The sequence below is a fragment of the Myotis lucifugus genome, unplaced genomic scaffold, assembly GCF_000147115.1.
Source record: "Myotis lucifugus unplaced genomic scaffold, Myoluc2.0 scaffold_0, whole genome shotgun sequence".
NCBI lineage: Eukaryota > Metazoa > Chordata > Mammalia > Chiroptera > Vespertilionidae > Myotis > Myotis lucifugus.
In genome coordinates, this window is record NW_005871048.1 from 42,544,733 (window position 1) to 42,568,445 (window position 23,713).

A 23,713-nucleotide genomic window follows, 5' to 3' on the forward strand; every position below is an offset into this window, starting at 1 on the left:
CTTAATCTATATGATTCACTAACAAATAACTAATAAATGCACAGATGTCATAACAACGTAGGAAATATTTTTCATGTGGCTGCTAAGCTCTTGGAAGAAAACTTATTTTAGCATTTATCTGAGACTCAAAGACAGCCACCCTGGAGAACTTACACACATAATTAAAAATAAACTTTAGCCCTCCAAATTCTTCAAGACAATATGTCTTACTAATTTTCCTTTTCCCGAAGTTTGGTAAAACTCATTTCTGAGGCAAAAATAGTTCATATTTCACTTCTCAGCAGGTCCCTTAACCACTAAAAATACTTTGAAAGTTATAGACTGAACACTGTATTCATATGTGCACATCACCATCAAATCACGATTGTTTAACGGCCACCATTCATCCTGCACAACTTCTTACCTGTTTTGGTGGGCTATCATTTCTGAACAAAAGGCCACTTAAAAAACAAACAAAAACATGAACCCAAATCATCCTTTAAGGGTTAAATGAATGCCTCCCTTTATAATTTAACTTAAAACAACTTAGGACAAAGGGGCTTTTCAGGATGATGCAAACTCATCACTCCATATCTGGCTCTCCTAATGACCCCGCATGGAGAAGACTGTCCATTTGAATTTCTAAATAAACTCAGGTTTACATATGCGCAAAAATGACATCCTACCAAATATCTGAAAAGGTGCATCCACTGCTTAGTGGAGTGAAGAACTCCTGCCCTGTCATTTCCCCCTCAGCCACTGTCTCTGGAAATAGAAGCCTGCACTGTGAAATCAGAAGTAAAACTGAGCTGTATGCCAACATACGCACCCTGAAATGTTTCTTTTTCAGAGTACAAGTAAAATTTCCTATTTTTCAATACATAACCCTGATGGCCTGCCTCTGTTTACTCCAACCCATCTAAATCTAAATGTATGCATGCATTTTTTTTTCAAGGTTTCATTTCTCAACTTTAAAACAACCTCTAATGTCAGACCACATTTTAAATTCAATAAAAAACAAATCAGAGAAAAGTAAAATTCTTTGAATGTCATTTCACTCTACCTTAGTGCTTGCTTTAGTCCTGGTTGAAAGGCAAGCCCAGAGAATTTAAAACAAGATTTATGAATCAGGCTCTTTAGGATGAATGTTTTGCAATCCCCCAGTGGTTAAAAATTAACTCTGACAGGTGTAAAAGGGCAGGGGGAGAAAGAGTCATTTATTTTCCTCTCTGGACTTGAGGTGCCATATCAGACTTCAATTATGCTACATTAATATTTCTGAATGTATCCATGAAATCTGAAATATGTAAATATACTTAGAATGGGTTTCATTCAAAGGCAGCCCATGTTAACTGGTCCTGTTTTTACTTTAGTTGCCCTATAGTGATCTGCTTTAGCTACCTAAGGATTAGCAGGGTAAACATCACACCATGATTCAAGAAAACCTGCTGTTTGAGCTTTAAATGTGTTGAAGACCTTTAGTCACAAAGGGCACAGCACTTACGCTATGCTTAACCCCTCAAACCTTCGTTTCCCTCCATGAGGGGAGAAGCCTTGCATTGCAGGTTTGCTGTGTACATTAACAGAGGTGGTATGTGAAAGTGCTTTGAAAGCTGGGATGTGCATCAGAGGTTAAAAGACAGTTCACTGGATGATTGTCATTCTGTGCCGTTCTATGCAAGGAAGAGCTCAAAAGGAGAAGCGGCCTTTGTCCCTGAGAAATGTGGCTGAGCAGATGAGAACACTTACGTGTAAGAGGACAAGGGGCTTCGTGCAGATGCAGTGGATGGCAGTGTCTGGGGCTGCTGTGCACAGCTGTACATTGTGTGCACTGCGTGAAGGCACCTGGGCAGTGGCAGGAGGAACTGGCACTAAAATCCAGGCCCTTCCACTCACCATGCCACGCAGAGGAAAGGGCATCCTACAAGGGCTCAGCATGCACCCACTCCTGAGGCAGCAGCTGCCCAGAGAGGGTCCCTCTCACATTTGCAGGCTCCCTGGCCTGGGGCCTATCCCTGCTGGCTAGGAACGGGGGTGGGGGGGGGTGGGGTCAGCCTCACCAGGAATGGGGAACAAGGGGGATCAGAGCTGAGAGTGAGGCAAGCTCTCGCAGGGCCTTAAAAACCAGAGCTGACACAACACACAGCAGAGACCACCTCACAGTTCTCACAACAACCCCAGGACAGAAGCATTATTCCAATGTCAAAGACCGGAAAACAGTTTGGAAAGGCTGAGTTACTTGATAACGAACTTGGCAAGTAAGTAGCAGGAGCTGAAATTCAGACCCAGTTCTACTCGACTCCCATGGTTCTTTCCACCGCAGAGCCGACAGAGGGAGTGATTAGGAGCCTTATGACAACAGTTATGAAAACTGCATGTGGCTCTCTACTGTCTGTGACCCAGAGGAGCAAACTGCACAGACTTTTAGTTGATTACTTGCTGGAGACTTAGAGGACTTCTGACTGGCCACTGAGAGCAGCACTGCTCACAGAGGTTCCTCAGGCCCGGGCAGCAGAGCAGCAGAGTAGAGCCCTCCACAGACCCCAGAGTCGGCACCCATGGGTCTGGTGATACCCCATGAAACCCTTAACCCCTGCTCGCTTCCCTTTTTTCATGTGCACACAAAGAGCTGGGCAATACTTTCAAACTAAGTGATGCTTTTATGATACTGTCACTGAAATATCTCCTGCTCTTTACAATCTGATAAAAATATCAAGCCTCTATTTCTTTTTTAACCTAAACTCAAACCATCTTCTGTCACCATATATTAGGCCCCCTTTACACACACCCCACACCCACTTCTCTCTGGTAATCACCATCCTGTTGTCTATGTCTATGAGTTTCAGTTTTATATTCCACCTATGAGTGAAACCATATGGTTGTTAGCTTTTTTTCTGATTAATTTTGTCAAGCCATTTCATTATTTCTGTACTTGGAAATTTATCTTGACTAAATCTTTGAAACTCCTTGAACTGAAATGTTATTTCTCCTTCCCCTATTCAAACTGTTCCTTTTATTCAAAACCCAATTTAAGTCTTATTTTTCCTATGAGCTTTTTCTGTCGACTCAATTACCCTAACAAGGTACCAATCACATCCCTAAAATTATTTTTGTACTTAGAATACAAGCCCTTCGGTCTAGTGCTTAATTAGACACGATGTGCTAATGGGTCCTATTCGAATTGACACACTGCCTCAAACATCATCGGTGTTGCCTGTCCGTTCAAGTTTTATCTGGTAAAAACTATCAAAGATGTCTTTGTCCCATAATAGTCTTGCTACCCCTTCCCACAAATATCATTAACGTGCTCATTTCTATCCACAGTAATAAAGTTACTGAAAGTGAATGATTTATAACCGTTTATGGAAATGTATGGGTACTGTGCTTCCAAAGCCCTCTGGTAAAACCACGTGCTGGGGCAATGAGGGGACTGGAAATGTCACATTCCTACCAGGCCTAAGAAATCATTTCTCTGACCCAGGGCCTCCTGCCAATCACCTGCACTGGAGCCATTCCTGAGCAAAGGTGTCTGGGATGGGGCGTTTTTCCTGGGATGTGTCATATGTTTTCACAGGTGAGAGACGCTAAAGCATCCCTTTAATTCCAAAGGGCCTATACAATTTCCAGAACAGCTAGGAGATATCACACCGAGGTAAAAATGGCTCACCACGGTTTAAAATGACTTGGGTTCATTTTTTGAAGAGGCTGTATGAATTCTGGGATGGTCTAGCAAATGTTCAAGGCTTCATTTGTCTTTATTCAACAGAGCTGGTGGAAGTAATCCACCTTTGGGAATGGCGCACCAACTTCCTTATTCTACAATATATCAAGCAGTTTTGTTTTTGTTTTTAATCCTTACCCGAGGGTATTTTTAAGTTGATTCCTAGGGAGGGGGGGGCATTCAAACATCTATGTGAGAAATATCTATGTTTGCCTCCCGTATGCGCACCAATCAAGGATCAAGCCTGCAATGTAGGTACACGCCGTGCCCCTGACTGGGAATCGAACCTGCAACCTTTTTGGTGTATGGGATAATGCTCCAGCTGAGCCACCCAGCTGGGGCTATCAAGCACTTTTAAGTGTGTATTATGAAAATGGTTGCAGATGAATCTTTTCTTTGGCAGAATTCAGCAGAAACTGATAAAGATGTTTGATCAGTTTACACCAGTCACTCATTAAACTGCACCACTGATCCTACTACACCCATATAGTAGAAATTCTCAAAAACTCCATGTGATAAATTCATTTGTGGGTGTCTCTCACACCCTGGCTGGCGTTTAGCTTCCATACCTCCCCTCTCCAGAGGGGGAGCCACTGAGAAGACCAGGACGGTGGTACCACCTAGCCCTTCCCTGCAGCAGGCCCTGCTTCTCCCCTAGGGTCTGAGACAGACCGCCACACTAGTCAGGAGGAAGTGAAAGATCACAGCCCAACCTTTGGCCCAGCGATCTGCTTTCTTCCTCACTCGTGTGTGATTAGTTTAGGGAAGGCCATCAATGAATGACTAAAGTGCCATGTTCCAAACCTGTGTCAACCTCTTCTCACAGGGTCCTTCCAACACATCACGGCATTCTTTCCTGCTGAGCCCAAAGGCAACCTCTGAACATCGACACAGAGCTCCAAGACCCATTAACAAATGACCCACGCGTCACAGGAGATGAAATCTGTGGACCACCACCTGGACTTTAGTTCGTGGCCATCCTTGTCGACAGCCATTTCTGCAGTTTACCTATAATGCGAGGCCTCCCTGTGGAACATCCTGCTTGCTGTGATTTGGAACACACCACACCTGCCTTAAGTACCACTTCTGCTGCCTCTTCTCACCTCTGGAGACCATATTTTGGGCCTGTCCACAGGAGCCCTGCCCAATACCCACCTGGCTTTACCCCACCCCTACAGGCGGGTTGTAAGCACAGGCCCTCGCCTCTCTCAGTCTGCTCCACCCAAGTGGAAATAACCAACCCTGGCCATGGAACACCTAGAGGGGCACAGCTTCAATCTCCACTGCCTGACAGTGACCCCTGGGTTCCCACACCTGCCCACACAGAGGTAAATCTGGGAACTCTCATGAGCTACTACCTCTGAGGTTTTATTTAAATTCTAAGCATAAATTAAGAATATAAGCAACACCTTTTACTGGGCCTGAAACTTCACTTACAAGACCTTACTCACTATTTTAAATGGCCAGCTTTTAACCAGCATATACAGCAAAGTAAGGTTGCTTAGGCTTTCCACAGTAGAAGAAAAATACATCAGTTTAAATTAAACCCACTGCTAACACGGTCTACATTTCCTGCTTTGTTAAATGGCTAATGGAACGCCAGCCTGCTTTCAAAGAAGGGCCTGGCTTGCTCTAACGTGCTGCAGTGAACTCCCTGGTTTCATGCTGCTTGCGTTCCTGAAAATGTTTATTTTGACAGACATTTCTCAGCATACCTGCTTCCAAAAAACACATTCCCAAATACTTTAAATTATATAGTAATTATAAATCCCCTACTTTCTCAATATTAGAAAGACAAACTAAAATGTCAACAACTAAAATGAGCTCCATAATTTACGCAAAACTAGAAGCATAGAAGTTGAGGGGAACAGAGAGCTCTCCCAACAAGCTCATCGAAAACCAAGATCATTTCAAATCCACACACAGTGAAATACGGATGACACTGACCATACGCACTACCATTCAGCTAGTGGTTCTTTAATCACAAGAGCACGTTATTATAGAAACAGGCTATTTCAGATGAAGTCTAAAGCCACCATTTATCAGGCTCTAAAAACCAAACAATGAGTGAAATTGGAAAGTTCAAAGGGCACTACCTGGTGCTGGCTGTCGCTCGCTCCATTCCGTTGAGATTAAAATTTCTATAACTTTTCGGAGGGGTTCAGCATTCTCAGAGCTACAGAAAAAAAGAGAGTTCCATTAGAAACCTTCTCCCTACACAACAGACTCATCTTCATTTATACACATTCCAATGTAAGTGTGCACATGGGTCTGGGAACCAATATCTTTAGAGTAAGTGTGAAGGCGAATCAACCTAGGACTACCCTCGTCATCCCCAAACGCATGTTTCTCTTCTTTCACTCACCTGGCTGCAGGGAATCTGAAAAGCAGAGGGCTGAAAAGTTCCGAGAGCACTCCTGCAGTCAAGAGGTTCTTGCTGGAGCTTTGGGAGAGCTTGAAGAAATGTTTGAGCAAATACTGAAGCGTAAGCCAATACTGATGAGGTATGTTAGGTGATCTAATGAGCTTCTTCAACAGCTGGAGATAGTCTTCGGAGCTTTGTACTTCTACAAGTTAAAAACAACAACAAAAGGAAATGAGAAAAGAATAAAAGATATTTCTAGGTACCAGTGAATAAGCACCTAAAAAATTCCTGTCCTTCTGGCTATGGAAGAAGGAGCCATTTAAAACAAAGTCATCAGAAGCAGCAGACAGTCCATTTGTCCTTCTCATTAGAAAAGACATTGTGAGAAAGTAGAAATCTCAAGTCAAATGGAAATGTAAGAAGTTTTTGGTGTTAAAAAAAAAAAAAAAACCACAAAAGGTTCAGGGTGTGCTGGCAGAAATCTGCCCTCTATTGAGCAGCTGCAAGTGTGATTGGCTAATTTGGAGGAGCATCAGATAAGTATCACAGGTTTTAACTTTGAAGGTTACAAACCACAATTTCCTGTCCCCAAAGCACTTTAACTGAGCATTAGCTCCTAAAACTGAGTCCTCTTCCCTCGACACTTTTTTAATGGCCACTTGAAGACAATGGTAAGAATATCCCCAGCCACTGGGGCCTAGCCCCGGTTCCCTGGACCCAGTGATGGTACCTGGAACACGGTGGCCTTCACTGATGCAGTGAACTCTGTTAATACTGATCAAGGTGAACAATTAGCCACTTCAACATGTGGACAGTTTTCCTAAGCAAACGAGGAGCTGGGTCTTCTATTGGATGTTAATGGAGGGAAGTGGTACTAATGGGAGTGGGGGTAGGGTGGTGATGTAGGGTCAAGGGTCGGGGGAACCGCGAAGAGGATGAAAGATTCCTACTAATATTTTCTAAAAAAAAATAATCTCTTCATAGGCACACTATACAAGCATATCCACATCTCAATACATGTTCAATGAGGTTCTCCAAGAGAAAACAAACCTTGGGCTAAAGAAATCATTTCATTGTAAACAGCTACTGGAATGACAGGATTCGGTAGGTCCGAGAGATAGCGTTTGAAAGCGTCTGCTAAAACTTGAACATCAACTGTTTCCAAGTCCATGGAGGCAGCATCTATGATAAAAACATTAAAAAAAAAAATTCAGGCATTTTATACAATGGTTGGGCCAATTTTCTGAATGTCTGACTTAAATGTGACATATGAAAGGAAGCAGTAAGGACTAATAAGAGTTTCTCACAGGGGTTGCCCCTGGCATTATAAACAACTTTTCTTTGTGTCAGTCTATCTCCAACACAGTGAGCACTTAGCATGATGGCCCTTGGCCATGATGCCAGGAGCACACTCCCAGACTTTGGGGCAATAAAAAATTGTTGTGTCCCTTCATTCATATGCTGAAGCCCTAACTCCCATATCTCAGAATGTGACTATATTTGGAGATAAGGCCTTTAAAGAGGTTTTAAGTTAAAATGAGGCCATTAAGGTGGGCCCTAATCCAATCTAACTGGTGTCTTTACAGGAAGAGGAACTTTAGACACACACAAAGACACCAGGGGTGCACGCATAGAGGAAGCACCACGTGAGGACACAGCAAGAAGGTGGCCATCTGTAAACCAGAGAGGGGTCTCAGAAAAACCAAACCTGCCTTCATCTGGGACTTCCAGCCTCAGGAACTGTGAAAAAACAGGCTTCTATTTTTTAAGTAATCCGGTCTGTGGAATTTTGCTTATGGCAGCTCTAACAAACTAATGTAGTCCCCAAAACATTTCCAGAGGTTGGTTTTGCCCTGATTGAGAGGGGTTTTGCCTAGGGGTGTATAGTCATATAGTAAATGCTTCCTAAAACCTCAACAGGAAAATGTAAAATTCTTAGACTTCCTAAAATTTGAGTTGCTAAGTCCTGCATCTCAGAATTAATATAAGTATAACCCAACAGAGTGACTGATTGAGACAGCAAGATATTACAGAATTTTAGCAATCTCAAGAATACCCATAAAAATAACCTGAGCATCTTTAACACATGTCCGCCTAATTCTGACAGGGTATTGTGATCAAGGGATTACTAATCTAACCAGTGGGCTCTGAACTATCTCAGAAGAACAGTAAGACGAGCGTATCTGTCCAGCAAATCCTTCAGCTGGAAAAGAGGTCAGGTGATTCAAGAATGGGGTGATGCGAATCAAAGCCACTCTGAGTGCTTGAGAGAGAAACCGGCACAGTGCTCAGGAGAAAGAAGGGGTTCTGGGGCAGGAATGGCCATCCAGAACAAGGGGCATTTGGCTGCTGGTGAAAGATGCACTTGTGACATGAAGGGTAACTTGAAGAAAATTATCTGGAGACTCAATGGAGAAAAGGTGAGCTGATGCGCAAAATGCTACACTACATCTTTAAACTGCTTTATTAATTGTGGTGTTAAAAATAAGTTGGAAAGCAGAGCTGTTGGAAGTAAAAATAATACTTTTGGTCATTTGAATTTTACTACAGCTAGAAATATATGAGACATTATCCAGAACTAACGTAACGTGGGACTGACTGGATGAGGCTGGAGCCTGAAGAGGATGAGCAAGAAGATGTTTGAGCACGAGTAGAGGGTGGTATTCTGGATTCCGTGAACCAAGTGTGATGATATAAATCACTCCAGGTTGAGCCTGAAGCTACAATAGTTCCCTGGACACATCCTTATCATAATCCAAACTTGCCCAACTAAGTAGGCAGATTTTATGAAAGATAATCATACATCATAAAGCTTGAAAAGTTCATCTCATGGAAAACGTTGGCAGGTTAGTTTGACTAAAAGAATTATTAAACTTAAAAGGCAGAGAGTCAAAACGTTAAATCACTTAAATGTCCTACAAAGAACTAACGAGAGACATCACATTAGATATGTCCCAAGCGTGGGAAAGGCGATACTAGGTCTTTGGATAAAGGATCCACCCACCTCGAAAGTACTGCAACGACTTACTAGTGGACTGTCAAGAAAAATTGTGTGTGAATCACTATGGGAACATTCCGTAGCCACTGACTATTGGGCAAGCTGCTGCCTACCCTCGCACACTCCACCCCATATGCTTCATTTACTAAGTCTCTTTGCCAGCAAATTAATTATTACTTAATTTGTTCATCCTAAAAAATGTGAGAAACCATTGGGTGATGTGGTATAAACATTTAGACACTAAATATTCCACATGTCCCTCCATCAGGCAGGGTTCCTGCTGTCTTCTCTGCCGGAGCAATGCTGATGAGCCACATCTCCATCATGACACGTCCTGTTAATGCCTGTCTCCCTGCTGGACTGAGAGTACAAGGGCACGGGCTATGGCTCTTACCTGCTCCCCTTGCCTCTCCCAGTGCCCAGATCAGTACATAGAATGTGCCTGTTCAATGTTTGTGGACTAAATTAAATAAAAAGTTCTTAGAGTAGGGCTTTGGTAAATGAACATTACTCTAACACCTGAGGTGTATCCCAAAGAGCCTTAACCGTCTCTGAATGAAATAGCCTTATTTTAAGTCTCTGGCAAATCCTTGCATCAGCTCACCTTATGTCAAATTCCACTAAAATTCATGACATCGTATGTTCCACTTATTTTTTTAATGTAACTTCTAAAGTTTCTTGGAGTTTCTGACCTCTGTCCTATGTCTCCTTTTTTTGCATTAAAGCTCTTCCAAGAGCCATCCTTGACTTTCAAAGCTAGCTAGGTAAGAGCTGTACAATCTTTAGATCTGGGTTGGAGGAGTTCACACTCTCTCCCACCTCACTTTTCACTGAGTTCTATTCAAGACCGATAACCAGTAAACTCGCCACCGCTTCAGCCCTCCTCCAACTGGAATGGCATCCCCTCCTCAACTGACCTCTTTGTTAGCAGCTCCCAGTTTTGCTGCCCCACTGCACTCCCACCAGGGATCTGGCAATGTCTGGAGACATTTTTTTTGTCACAACTGGAGGATGAGGGCATCTAGTGGGTAGAGGCCAGGGATGCTGCTAACCATTCTATCTTGCATAGGACATCATACAATTGTTTATCCTAAAATGTCAATTACAGTACTGAGGTTTAAAAGGCCTGACTTTTAAAAAATGGAGATATTATATTAGTTTTAGGTGCACAACAAAATGATCTGTATTTGTATATATTGTGAAATGATGATCACAGTAAGCCTAGTTAACAAAAATTGTTTTGATGAGAACTTTTAAAGAAAAAGCCTGATTCAGGTTAAGGAAAACCAAAATAGTCAGGAAAAAGTTCACATAAGACAAGAACAAAATAATTCATTTTAGGGTAATATAGTAGGAACAAAAGTATAAGGACTTTTGGAGTCAGAACAATTTGGGTGCAAGTTAGAGCTTTCCATCAGCAATAACTGATGCTTAAATCGCAAGGTTAAAATGTGGGTGAACTAAGAGAACTTAGTAGTTGGTAATAAAAGTGAGCTGTAGTCTTCCAGTCTGTCCTTTTCAGACACTGGCAATTCACAGCGTTGGTTAAAAGGTATGTTTCTGTTCAGTGTAAGTGACTTATCTCTGAGCTTCTTCCAGAATACAATATTTTTATGAATTGAAAAATCCTCAAGCTGGAAACAGCCCTGAAGGATCAACTCCTAAATTTAGATATTGCTTATCTTTTTTTTTTTTTTTTTGCCACAAAATTCACTTTTATAGCACAGGATCCAAATGCCAAATGAAACCAGTGTTCTATGTGTGTGTTTTGATCTCAAAAGGGGAAGGAAATCTGTCAAAATATATTGTTGACGTGCATTTTGGTTATTTATTCCACCTCACAAAGTGGTGTGAGGGTTTTTTTTTTAAACTAAACTGCATCATTTGTGTTTGGTTACATTTAAAAACTCAACCACTATTTCTCAAATAACTCCCATTGCATTGGTCTCTGATGTCTAAACATTTCCTGTGACTTTTAACATGTTCAACTTGACCGATTTTCTGACCAAAACATGTATCACTATTTCAACTGGCTCAGGACAAAATTCAGAGTTTCCTTAACACCCTAGTAAAGCTGTTAAAAATAAAGAAAAACAGGTCTCTCACCTAGAGTTTTATGCTTTTCAACTTCTAATGACCTACTCTGTGGGCAAGACAGGAGACACAGCAGTAAAGAGAACATGCACTGCACAGTGTAAGACTGATTTCCATGTCCAAAGACAAAAAAAAAAAAAGTTAAGAAAAAATTTTTTTTAAGTTTCAAACATTCAGGTGGTGCATTTCAAGTGAAACTATTTACTGATAAAGATCTAATCTCCTTTTTCCCCTGAAACATCTTTTCTAAATATTTTGAAGCTGCCTCACACTTCAAATTTTCATTTGCTAACTATCATGTGGGCATTCTTTGCACATGTCTGAAACAGCTTCTTCTAAAACGGGTTCACTCTTTTTTGTTCAAATATCCATCAATTAAATAATGTGAAGAGGAAAATTATTTTTCTACAAAAGAAAAGTGTTGGAAAGAAATGAAGGATCTGAGAGTTGATATAGAAGTTGATATAAAAGTGATGGCAAATAAATTTATTCACATTTGTACAGTTTTATTCTGTCTGGCAAAAGAAGGAAGGGGCAAATAACAGAACCACTACTTGGTTGAATTAATTGATGTCATTAATTGGTGTGCAGGAGCTGGGTTGTACCCACTCACAAGGGCCACTGTAACTGTGCTCAATTCTGCCCAAGCTGGAGTTCAGTGATAACAGGAGAGTTGGAACTTGAGCATGGTAAGAATATTTACACCACAGAAATGGGCAAGTGCAACCAACCAGGGCTTTTTTCCTCTTTCAGAGTTGGTTTACTAGTACACCATGGAATATAACAATATCATGATGTTACTTAATGTAAGTATGGCATGAAAAAGCAAGCAAACAAGAAAGGAAGGAAGGAAGGAAGCAAGACAGAAAGAAAGGAAAGGGAATAGGAAAGAGAAAAGGAAAGGAAAAAGAGATGGAAAAGGAAAAGGTCAGAAGAGACATTTGTTAAATGACACAGCCAGATAAGTATTTTTTAAACTGATCCAGATGAGTTAGACGTAGCCAACTGCAGGGTCAGAGAAAGATGGTAGATATGCAGAGCCAGAGAAATCCCAAGAGGCTGTTTCTCTCCTCTGCAACTCCAGAGGCTCATGGCTGTGATGATGGCCAACATGTCTACCGGCAGGCGTGCACACACACCCCAACACAGGAGACAAACATCAAAGGTCTGCACTGTTACCATAATAGGGCAGAGGGAACTATGCTTGATTTCTGGGCTCCCTTCAAACTTAGAAGGTAGCATGGTTAAGTTCAAGTGTTTTGTGCTTTACCCAAAACAGAAAGGTAAGCACTGTCTTTGCCATCTGTATCCGTAGCTCCATGCCACTCACCACAATCAAGAAGCTGTCGTAATTCTGCTGGGTTGCTGGAGCTCTGTGCTCTGTACAGAGTTGAACATTCCAGACCTAGGACACAAAACAGAGTGAGCATGCGAAACACAGCTCTCTGGAGAACCTGTGAGCCTGCTGCCAGGAAGACATTCCAGTTTCCATCCAATATCTATTCTAGATGTGTACCAAATATTCTTGGAAGTCAACTCCTACTATTAATCCTATCTGGCATGTCAATAACTTTGGCAAAATTTCCTGTTCACCAAGGAGCAAGTTAATTATATTTTTTAAATTATGGAGAATTTAATAGTTTCCATAGAGTAACTACATGTTAATATGGAGGAAGAAATCAGACCAAGATTATGTCCCCAGTACACAGCAACACATCGCTTGGGTGTCTAGCACAGGATTTGATGAATTCCCAAGAGTCAAACGTAAGTTGTAACACCCATGAAACAAGGATATAACAAATTAGCTGATTCCCTCTACCCGTCAGATTACCTTTCTTTTCAATGGCTTCTACTAGCTTGATAAGAAGAGGTGGAGCGATGTCAGGAGGGGCAAACTGTTCTGCAAGATCCGGAAGGGTCAAAGCTGCAAATAAACAAAATCCTATGATTATATTTAATTTGGGGCAATGAAATACCTCAAGCAACAATGAAAATTTAATTACAAAATAATTTAGTTCTGTTTGACAGTAGTAAACTCAAGCCTCCAGCTGTTCCTCTTCCCACATTGTTGTGAGTTTGGGGGCCAAGACACACGGCCTTCTCTCCTAGGACACACTCAGAATACTCATCTGGAATCCCCAAATTCCTTGCCCTGGAGTCTCCTCCTGGCCTCTTCCCTAGGTCCATCCTCCCCAGGGGAGGCTTCCCTCCCCTTGGGCTCAGATGGAATGGAGTTTGGATGTGCAAGGCCCCTGAAATGTGGCCTCCTGGTCATTATGAATAAATAACTGTACAGGCAGGAGGACAGAACAGATTTTATCCGTTTCTTTTTCTTTTTCTTTTTTTTATATATTTTATTGATTTTTTACAGAGAGGAAGGGAGAGAGATAGAGAGTTAGAAACATCGATGAGAGAGAAACATCGACCAGCTGCCTCCTGCACATCTCCCACTGGGGATGTGCCCGCAACCCAGGTACATGCCCTTGACCGGAATCGAACCTGGGACCTTTCAGTCCGCAGGCTGATGCTCTATCCACTGAGCCAAACCGGTTTCGGCAGTTTCTTAATGTAATTCACAACTTTAAAATATTCAGACACAGGGGTACATGGGTTTCCTTTTGTATTCTTGTCCAAAGCCCCAAAAATGTCAGGGGTAGGCCAATATCAGATTTGGAAGCCAATAGACACAATCACTGGCCACTTGGCACTCAGGTTAAGTCCCCCTGTACCTGCATTGAAGCCTTTATCTGCTTACACTGTTTTGGTCACTTAATATCAGGACACTTATGTAATACCCTTTGTAATACTTTAAGCGAAAAATAACCTTTATCTGCTTACACTGTTTTGGTCACTTAAGAAATGTGACACTTTCATGAACCCACTTTTAACTGTATTCTCACTCCACAATCATATGAAACATTTTAAATAAAATTTTTTCTCACAGATGTCCTTCAACATTACATTGATAACTGTATTCTCACTCCACAATCATATGAAACATTTTAAATAAAATTTTTTCTCATAATAAACCAGAAGAGGGAGCTAAATTTCTCAAACTGCAAAATATAGGTAAAATAATAGTCTTTATGACAACATCTATATGTGCAACCTGCTTAGTGGCTATTGATTAATAACTTTTTAGACACTTAAGGTTCATCACGGTGTACTTCAATCTAGGAATAGTTTATATAAGATAGACTAAATATTTACAATTTTGTTTCAGTGAAATCTTAGGTGTGTAATTATTATAAGCCACATATCATGTTAAGCAAATTTCTAATGAGCCGTCCTCTTTCTAATACTATGAGTCTATATAAGGCAACAACAGATTTACGATACAAAAATAAATAAAATTGTGTTAACAAATTTTGACCTCAGAGAATATGTCTAAGGCCCTTTTAGATTGCAGCATGTCCTGTGATAGACAACACCTGATCTTGCCACCCATCTCTATTAGCCATTGCAATCACCTAGGACAGTGGTCGGCAAACTCATTAGTCAACAGAGCCAAATATCAACAGTACAACAATTGAAATTTCTTTTGAGAGTCAAATTTTTAAAACTTAAACTATATAGGTAGGTACACTGTTATTAACTTAATTAGGATACTCCTAAGGCTTAGGAAGAGCCACACTCAAGGGGCCAAAGAGCCGCATGTGGCTCGCGAGTCGCAGTTTGCTGACCATGGACCTAGGACAAAAGAGCTAAATTATGGGAGAAAATCCTCAGCAGCACTGTCTAGTGCAGCGGTCGTCAACCTTTCGGACCTCAATGGACCACCGGTTGGTGACCGCTGGTCTAGTGGAACTTTCTGTGATGATGAAAATGTCCTCATAGCTGTGCTATTCAATAAAGCAGTGACTAGCCACATGTAGCTACTGAGCACTTGAAACACAGCTGCTGGGGCTGAGAAACTGAAATTTTCATTTGTATTGACTTAAATTAAAATAGCTATATGTGGCTAGTGACCCCAGTATTGGAAAGCACAGTCCTAGCAGATGACAGATTCCAGAGTTGGCTTTGTGCTATAGGGACCCCCATTATAAAGTCATCCCTGAGGACAGGGCGCCTGGACATAGGGCTGATGCACATCTGAACTCTGGGCATGCAAAGGTGATCGCTGGGTGACCGTGTGCTACTGTAACATCACTGAAACCCCTTTTTGACTTCCTGAAGGCAGGAGAGATATGCCACTGACTTTCCAGACAGTCACTATGCAGACAGTTGAGTGGGAACTTTACCCCTCCTGTGTTTCCTTTACCTGCCTGGGCCTATGGGCCACTTGAGACTTTACTAGGAAATCAGAGTACCACCACAGGGCTCTGGAATTGGAATATCCAGGATGGAGTTAGTGATCTTTTTTGGATTAGTAATAAGTTTTAGGATGTGCTATTATGATAAGCAAGGTCATGTGGGTGACTCCCTGAAAAAAATGCAACAATACCATCCCCAAGTCTCTAAATCAGTGGTTCTCAACCTGTGGGTCGCGACCCCTTTGGCGGTTGAACGACCCTTTCACAGGGGTCACCTAAGACCATCCTGCATATCAGATATTTACATTACGATTCACAACAGTAACAACATTACAGTTATGAAGTAGCAACGAAAATAATTTTATGGTTGGGTCACAACATGAGGAGCTGTATTTAAAGGGCCAGAAGGTTGAGAATCACTGCTCTAAATGTTAAAATGTGAGCATACCTAAAAAGCACTTAAAATACAAATGCCTTGAAAGTCTCAAATAGACTTTTTTAACTTAAAACTTTATAAAAAGAAATACTATAAAATGAAAGAGCATACCATTTAATTTCCTCAAATTAACTATATAAAAACTATTTCCCCTTGCCTTTCAAAGATTACCAGCTCACAAAAATATCCTCCCCCGTAAATGCCTTCACTGAACAAAATGAAATATCATCTTATCAGCAAGGAAAACATAAAGGTAGAGAAATGATGTGCAGAAATGTTATTAATTAGGATTCACTGTCATTCTCTTCTTAGCCCTCTCAAACTTACAGGTCTTAGCACATGCCAAGATGCAGAAAGCTAACAGTTAAATCGTAAATCCACGAACCCACATATCCATCCAACACTCATCCAATTAACATGCCCAATTCCACCTTCTCTTCTCTCATAAATTACACAAGCATTATGTTTTTTAAATTAAAAAGCAAATCTTTGAAGTTGGCAACTGAAAATGGAATTACTTTTTATCTCCTTTCAGAATCTTATCAAAACAATCATTTCTGCAGGCAAATATGAAAGTTAAATTAAATGTTAAAGATTTCACCTAATTGTGAATTGAAATATATACCCAACAGCTGTTATATTACTGAGTTGGCTATCTTTCTATTTCTTCACTTTAGCTTGAAGGAGAAAAGAAAAAAAAGGCAAATCCTTCTTTCCCCAGTTCTTTCAATGTTTCCTTGGCAAAAAAAACACACCAAAAAACAAAACACCAAAAACGGTAGTTTAGTTTCAGTATCCTGAGTTATAAAATATCATTTGTTTCACTCCCACAAGTGTTATATGAAGTTTCTAAAATGCGTTGTGATAACTATCAGGTATCTGGAACTTTTCTCAGAGTACACACCAAAATACTGCAAAAAGAAAGAAATTAGATGTATGTATGTGGTAGGAAGTACAGAAAATATACTGAATTTCCTACTGAATTTTTAATATAGAAAACAGCTTTATTACCTAAATGTATGAATCATCACAGCTGATCAAGGTTTTACAATGGGAGTTTCAAAAGGTAAACTTACAAGGAGACGATTTTTAAAAGTAACAATGCAAGGATTTCCTATTCTCTAGTACAATATCTGTGATTCAATCCATTTCCCCTTTAAAATATTTAAACAGGGAATATGGAAGTCCTACCCAGAAACATTTAAAGTTCACATATTTTACTTCAGGCAAAAGGATCCACTAACATCAAAAGTCTAAAAAGCATTCTAAAGCAAAAATATTCATTATTTCAACAATCCTAAAATCAATGATTCCTTTAATTATATTAAATACCCAAGGTCGATATCTACTTTTCCATGAGATCTCATTTTTAAAAATTCCAACAGGAAATGACAACTGCTAGGAATTATCAAATTTGGTAAGTTGTTCTTTCAAAAGTCGTTGATAAGCCCTACATCATACAGTTCAATAAACCAAAATGTAATGTACCTAAAAAAATATAGATCACCTATGGTGGCTATCAAACAAAACAGAAATTAGCATGTTCCTCATAAAGTCTGCACATAAATTCTCATTAGATTGCATCTTCCAGACAGATTTTTATACCTGAATGAGGAATGCTTTTTAGCTGTGAATCCTGTGGTAGCCAGTGTAATAAGTCTGGGTGGCAAGTCTGGCGAACGCAGATTCTTAGCTGAATCGTTTTTTTCATCAGAAGAAATCAGTATTACGTAAGGAGAAAGAAATCAAAAAAAAAAAAAAAACAACGAACAGCAGTAGGGTCTAAGAGGAGACGCCAAGACGTATTGTTTCCTAAGAAAAGAGGAATCGGTCTTCAGCACTGAACTGGGTGCCCCAAACTACAGAAAGAATTTTTGATGACACATCAGGTTCTGCATTTTCCACTAGCTCTATTTTCCCCCCTTTGCCCTGGTGACAACCAATCACGTAGACAGAAGAGAGCCTTCTCTCCAAACTCAGGCCCGTCCCAAACCACTAACATGGACAGGCCTGAACAGTCCTTGGGCACTGGCGGTGTGTGGGAGACAGTGGCATTCCTCGCACTGCATGGTGCCAACACCGCTACAAAGTGCAAGATGAAACCAGCACACAGCCGCACCTTTCGGAGGCGGTCTCCATAAAAAAAGATATTTTAGACTTAGTGCCTGGCAGGGACGAATGGAAAGTTTAAGCTGAAATTCTGGGACTCCAGAGACTGCCCAAGCCAAGTATTTCATTACTGATGAAAGCAGCTTGGAAGTACATGAAAAACTGCCCCTTACCTTTTAAAATCTAATACAAATACGTGGAAGAGAGTGTGTATATGCAAAGTGTGGATCAATATTAAGTCAAGATGTTTGTCTAATCTCTGTTGCTGAATCAAAACCTGATTTTTGTCTGAAACAACCTCATTACTTCAAATAAAAAAGTGTACATTCTGGTGAGCAAGAATCCAACAAATCCCAATACTTTTCTTAAATAAACCTTATAAGCACACTCATACGTTATGCCTATAATGGTTAATACCCTGAGCGTTTAAACGTCTAAAGCTCTATGGGCAAAGCCATAACAAATGCTGGCTAAGACACTGCAGCTAAAAAAATTAAGCGAAGCATAAAAACATTTATGGTTCCTTAATGTGGAGTATACCTGTTTCATCAGTAGTAGAGAAATTATTAAAAGCACAGGTTTAAAGCCAAAGAGACCTTGGTTTTAGTCCTGGTTTTGTCACTTATTGTGTGTAATGTTGGGCATGTTAATTAATTTGAACCCCAGTTTCCTAATCTGTAAAATGGGAATAATTATTAGTATAATAGTGATTCAATGAATACTATAAATCAACATGGTGGGCGTAGTGCCCAGTATGTAGAAAGCACAAACTAATGGATAGCTATGATTAATTTAGAATTATTCATGTAATCTTTTTCATTATTATTATTAATAGATTTTTTAAAATACTCAATTGCAATGGCACATTTTAAAATCAGAAAATATTATTATTAAGACAAAGAATTCTCAATACTTTTTAAAGGTGGCAAACAGAAAGCATGAGAAGGTAGACACCTGCATTTTCATTTTTATTTTATGTATAAACATATTCAATATTTTTACAGAAGTCATATTTAAAATATCACATTATTTTTACAGTATTTCACTTTTTCCCTATAAGGACCATTATACTAAATCTATTTGAGTTATTATTCTTCAGTTTTCCAAATATCAAAAAAAATGAAGTTGGAATGATACTGAACTTGGTGGAAAGGAGCTTTTTTGGGGAGAGGAGGGAATATGGGCAACTAAAAATAGAAGTAAAAAGAGTAGATGTGAAAACAAATCTTCAGTCATAACTATATCATGTTCAGAGATAACTAGTTGAAAGGAATTAAAAGAATTGTCAACAGATTTAAACAAAGTTTGCAAATCTTTTCAGATACCCTAAACTAATTAATTAGTCTTCAATATCTTTGTTTCATCTTCTCCCACTTATCTCTTCTGCTCCACAGTTTAAAAACAAATGAAGGGAATCTAAACTCCTCTACCCATTTAGTTTTATTTCTAGACAGCAAACTAGTATAGGAAACAAATAGCAGGCAAAGACCTTATTAAACATAAACAGACATTACAGCTTTGCTTCTGATGGCCTCCGCTAAAGCCTCAGAGTTAAGGTAACTGAAACTCAAGATTACTTAATTTTTGACAGGCTATTGTGATTCTTATCACCTAAATTGGAGTCTGATTTAAAGATTACCGTTTACAGTGCATAGCAAATTAAAATGCTGAGCAGTAGATAAATGGGGAAGAAAGGGACTCACCTCTCCATCAGGAAAATAATTTATAGTTGAGTCTGTGGGATTTAGGTTAAAGATTTATAAGAAAAGTTGGTCTGTTGGTTTAGGAAGATTCCAGAGGAAGTTGACTAAGAGTCGTCGCCCCCCCCCGCTCCCCCCCCCCCCCCCCCCCCGGGAAAAGAAAAAGGGAAAAAACGGGGGAAAAAAAATGGGTGCTGGACCATTTGTAGAATAAATAAGTGACTATTACTGAACATCAATTAGGAGCCACACCCCAGTAATATTCTACAGACATGCTTTCATTTATAATCTATAGCAGTTCAAAGGTGTCCTTATTATCCCCAATTTCAAGCTTAGGAAACTAAGGCTCAGAGAAATTAAGTCATTTGGTCAAGGTAGCAAAGCTCATAAGTAGTCACCCTAAGTTCAGCTTGGACCTTTCTCTCCACCAGAGTCTACAAACCCCATTCAGGAAAGACACCTAGAATGAGTTTCCCCAAACTGCCTGCTGTCTCCCTAATTGAAAGGGTAACCAGGTATTTGATGCTTGATCCCATGAGCAGCCATAGTACTTTCCAGTGTGTGAAGTAAAGCTACACAGTTTTACTCCCACAAAATAAGCAAGTTGGTACAATGTGTATAATTCTCCCTCATTATAAAACATTCTGAAATGCAAGTAATTAACACCATAAAGAGAAAGCAATGGGATTGCCTTTAACAACAAGAGGGAGTTGGGGCTCAGGGTGAGCCTTGCTGTCTCCCTCGTGGTTCAGGGTGACCCTGTGGAAGCACCCACTTCTCTCCCACTTAGATCTGGTAGTAGATTTCACAGTCGAAGGTATAAAATGCAAAGCTAGAAATGCTTACAAATAATTAAGCCAGGTCTTCCAGTGTAACCTGAGAAGCCCAAATCCCGTAAGAATTAAAGCTCCTCGGATCAGGAGAGGGCGGAGAGGAACTGGATAGAAAGATATTACTGGTGAAACGGAAGACCAGAAAGGAGTGTTCTGATCTAGGTAGGAACCTCACTAACTGCACGGAAGCAAGCGCTGGCTGACCAAGGAGAGAGAGCAAAAGGAGGGGGGGCTGCCAAAGTGGAAAATCTGTCCAGCCAGGCGGAACAGGCAGTTTGAAGAAAGCCTGGAGAGAAATCAGAGAAACGAACCACTAGAGTCCATTCTAATAACTACAGCGAGAACAGGCTTTTCTCTCTGATGTATTAACATATGATACCAAAGAGTACAGAGAGCTGTAGTGAATCCCCCATATATCCTCATCCTAGACTCCAAACGTAACATCTTACTGTTTTATTACATATCCATCCAGCAATCTCTTACCTTTTTTATATATTTCAAAGTAAGTTACAGAAATCAATTACTATGGACTGAACTGTACCCTCCTCCCCCACCAAATCCATATGTTGAAGCCTCAACTCCCAATATGACGGTATTTCGAGATGGAACCTTTGGGAAGTAATTAAGTTTAGTTGAGCTCATGAGGGTGGGGCCATCATTATGGGATTAGTGCCCTTAGAAGAAAAGATGCCAGAGACCTTCCTCTTTCCCTCTTTGCTATGTGAGGACACAGAGAAAAGACAACTGTTTGCAAGCTAGGGAAGAGCCCTCCCTAGAACCCAACTATACAGGCACCCGGACTTCCAGTCGCCTGAACTGTGAGAAACAAATTTCTGTTGTTGAAGCTACCCAGTCTCTGGGATTTCATCATAGAAGCCCAGGCTGCCTATACTACGCCCACAGAGAGGAAAGAAACCTTTAGTCTAAGGGGGAAAAAGTCAAATACCAATTCTGTATTTAGGTATTTAGCAAACATTCCCAAGGCAGTGCTTCCTAAACCCAATGTGCGTAGTAAAAACCTGCTTCAGTAGGTTAGGGTGGGGTTCAGGGTTCTGCATTTTCAGCAAGCTCCCAGGTGATGCCCAGGCTGCTGGTGCGTGGACCACACTTTGAGTAGCAAGGATTTAGGATGAGTCCATCAGTCACAGAGAGAAAATCTAGATCACGGTGGGAGACAGGATCCTGACAACTGTCATACTTCACACTTATTGCCTAAATGCCCCAGATCCCAGTAGCCCAACTTCTGAACCTGTGTTGGGCAGATGCTGCTGACTGACGCAGAGGGCCTAGCCAAGAACTCTAACTAGATCTGATATGACACCTAGTTAGATACCAAAAGAGAGAGACTAGCGATAGAGGCACTGCTGCTCAATGCATCTGTGTATCCCTTGTGGAAAGGAGTCACGTGGCCACAACTTGCCAAGTTCCCACAGTCAGTTCAGGCTGAAGACTAGCACCCAGTTCTCCTGACGCCCACACCAGAATTTTTTCCACCTCCTGCTACGTTCGAGGACTCAGCCATTGAAGTTGTGATGGGGTTGGGGGGTGGAAGGAGGAGAGTGATAGGAAGTACTAGAAAGGCTGATCTAACAATTACTACAATTGCTGCTAGTACTAGCACTACTACTGGTAGTTCTGATGCATTGAACACCTGGCATTGACAACTGTGTTCAGTGCTTTGTCTCATTTCATCTTTATAACCCTGGAGGTATGATGACGTATGATGACCATCCCCATTGTACAGATGAGGAAACTGAGACTAGGAAAAGTTAAGCACATTGCCCAGAGTCATGCCAGCAGTAAGTGGTAAAAGTAGGATTTAAAAGAATTGGTCAACTTCAAAGCCAGCCACAGCCACTCTGAATCTCAGTTCCCTCATTGCGCAGACACACCACATGACAACGTTCTGGTGGTTACAACGCCAGGGAGAGCTTGAAAAATCTTTGCAGGATGTGGATGGAAAAGCACTTGGCAACAGGACACATGCACAATTACAAACTTTAGTGACCAGAGGTGTGTTTGTTCAACTTGAGCTTGGACTGGTGGGCCATTTTCTCGCCAGCACCTCGGCTTTATCAGGATTGAACCCTTGCCAGCCCACTCAGCTAGGCTAAATATTTTCAGGACAGCATTTATTAAATATTTTCTCATAAGGTTAAACTAAGCACATTCTTCCCCAAGGACGTAATGGGTTTTATTCAGCTAAATATGGCTGGCTAACTTATCACTTTCGGCAAGGTACAAATGGACTACTCTGGTTAATCGTTGGGTGGAGAAAGAGTCCAGCAAATAACCTACAAGCACATACATTTTGTAACTTATATTTCAAAGGATTCCAAATGAAATCTTACTAAGATATGCTTAATAAGTATATGAAGGGAGTAAAAGTGCTCATGATGAGAGAGGGAGAGAAGAGAAAACTATCTGTGGGATTGGGAAGGGGGAAAAAAAAAGGCAAAAAAGACAAGAGGCCAGAAAATATTGAATAGAAAATTCCCTACCAGCTAATACATAAACATTACATAAGAAAATAAGATATAGTATTTAGTCAGGGTTTTTTTTTTAAATTTAAAGCTTTTTTAAAAATCACTGATACAAAACTAAGCTATCCATGTATAATAAAGGGCACAATTTTGAGATAAAAGTAAACACAACCCTAAACAATTGTGTGAGGAATCAGAGTTGTGGTGTGTGGTTTTTTTTTAAATGAGCAATATACTTTCATTACCTCAGACAAATGTGATTAGTTCTGGTGGGCTAATAAATTCTCATACATCTCATGTATTGTGATCTTCCCAGCTAAAAAAATTCATGGCTTATTCTGTTTATGATTTTCTTTTTAAGTATAATGATTTTAGATGCGCCAATCTGGGCAGCAGTTGAATCATATCATTAAACTAGAGGCCCGATGCACGAAATTCGTGCAAGGGGCTCAGCCCTCGCTGCCTCGGCCCTCACAGCCTTGGCTTCGTCCAGAAGGTCGTCGGATGATTGTTCTGCTGTTCAGCCGTTCGGTTGATTTGCATATTAGCTTTTATTATTATAGATTCTCAAGTTTAGGATAAGAAAGCATACAATGCTAGACACTTATTTGTGCCAGACCAATCTACCCTTTTTAAAAAAACAACAACACAACAATACTGATATACAGGAGGCCCTACAGATAGAACAGAAGCAACATATAAAACATATGCTGATTACAGAAAGAAGATTGCCTGTGCACCC

At 40.6% G+C, this 23,713-nt stretch overlaps 1 protein-coding gene across 8 annotated transcripts in view; it reads right to left on the minus strand.

Annotated features, from left to right (window-relative positions):
* The window catches only part of PIK3R1 (phosphoinositide-3-kinase regulatory subunit 1), an 83,888-nt gene that overhangs the window by 14,804 nt on the left and 45,371 nt on the right, over positions 1-23,713 (minus strand). For 2 of the 8 annotated variants that reach the window (XM_023751216.1, XM_023751268.1), the window contains 5 exons: positions 12,989-13,081; positions 12,428-12,562; positions 7,116-7,247; positions 6,066-6,267; positions 5,797-5,876 (listed from right to left, as the gene is read on the minus strand). In XM_023751216.1, the coding sequence (XP_023606984.1) occupies positions 5,797-5,876; positions 6,066-6,267; positions 7,116-7,247; positions 12,428-12,562; positions 12,989-13,081 (642 nt within the window). Of the gene's footprint in view, positions 1-5,796; positions 5,877-6,065; positions 6,268-7,115; positions 7,248-12,427; positions 12,563-12,988; positions 13,082-17,451; positions 17,924-23,713 lie in introns of those variants that run through there. The other 6 variants (XM_006081382.3, XM_014452175.2, XM_023751233.1 and 3 more) reach the window with 4 other exon arrangements.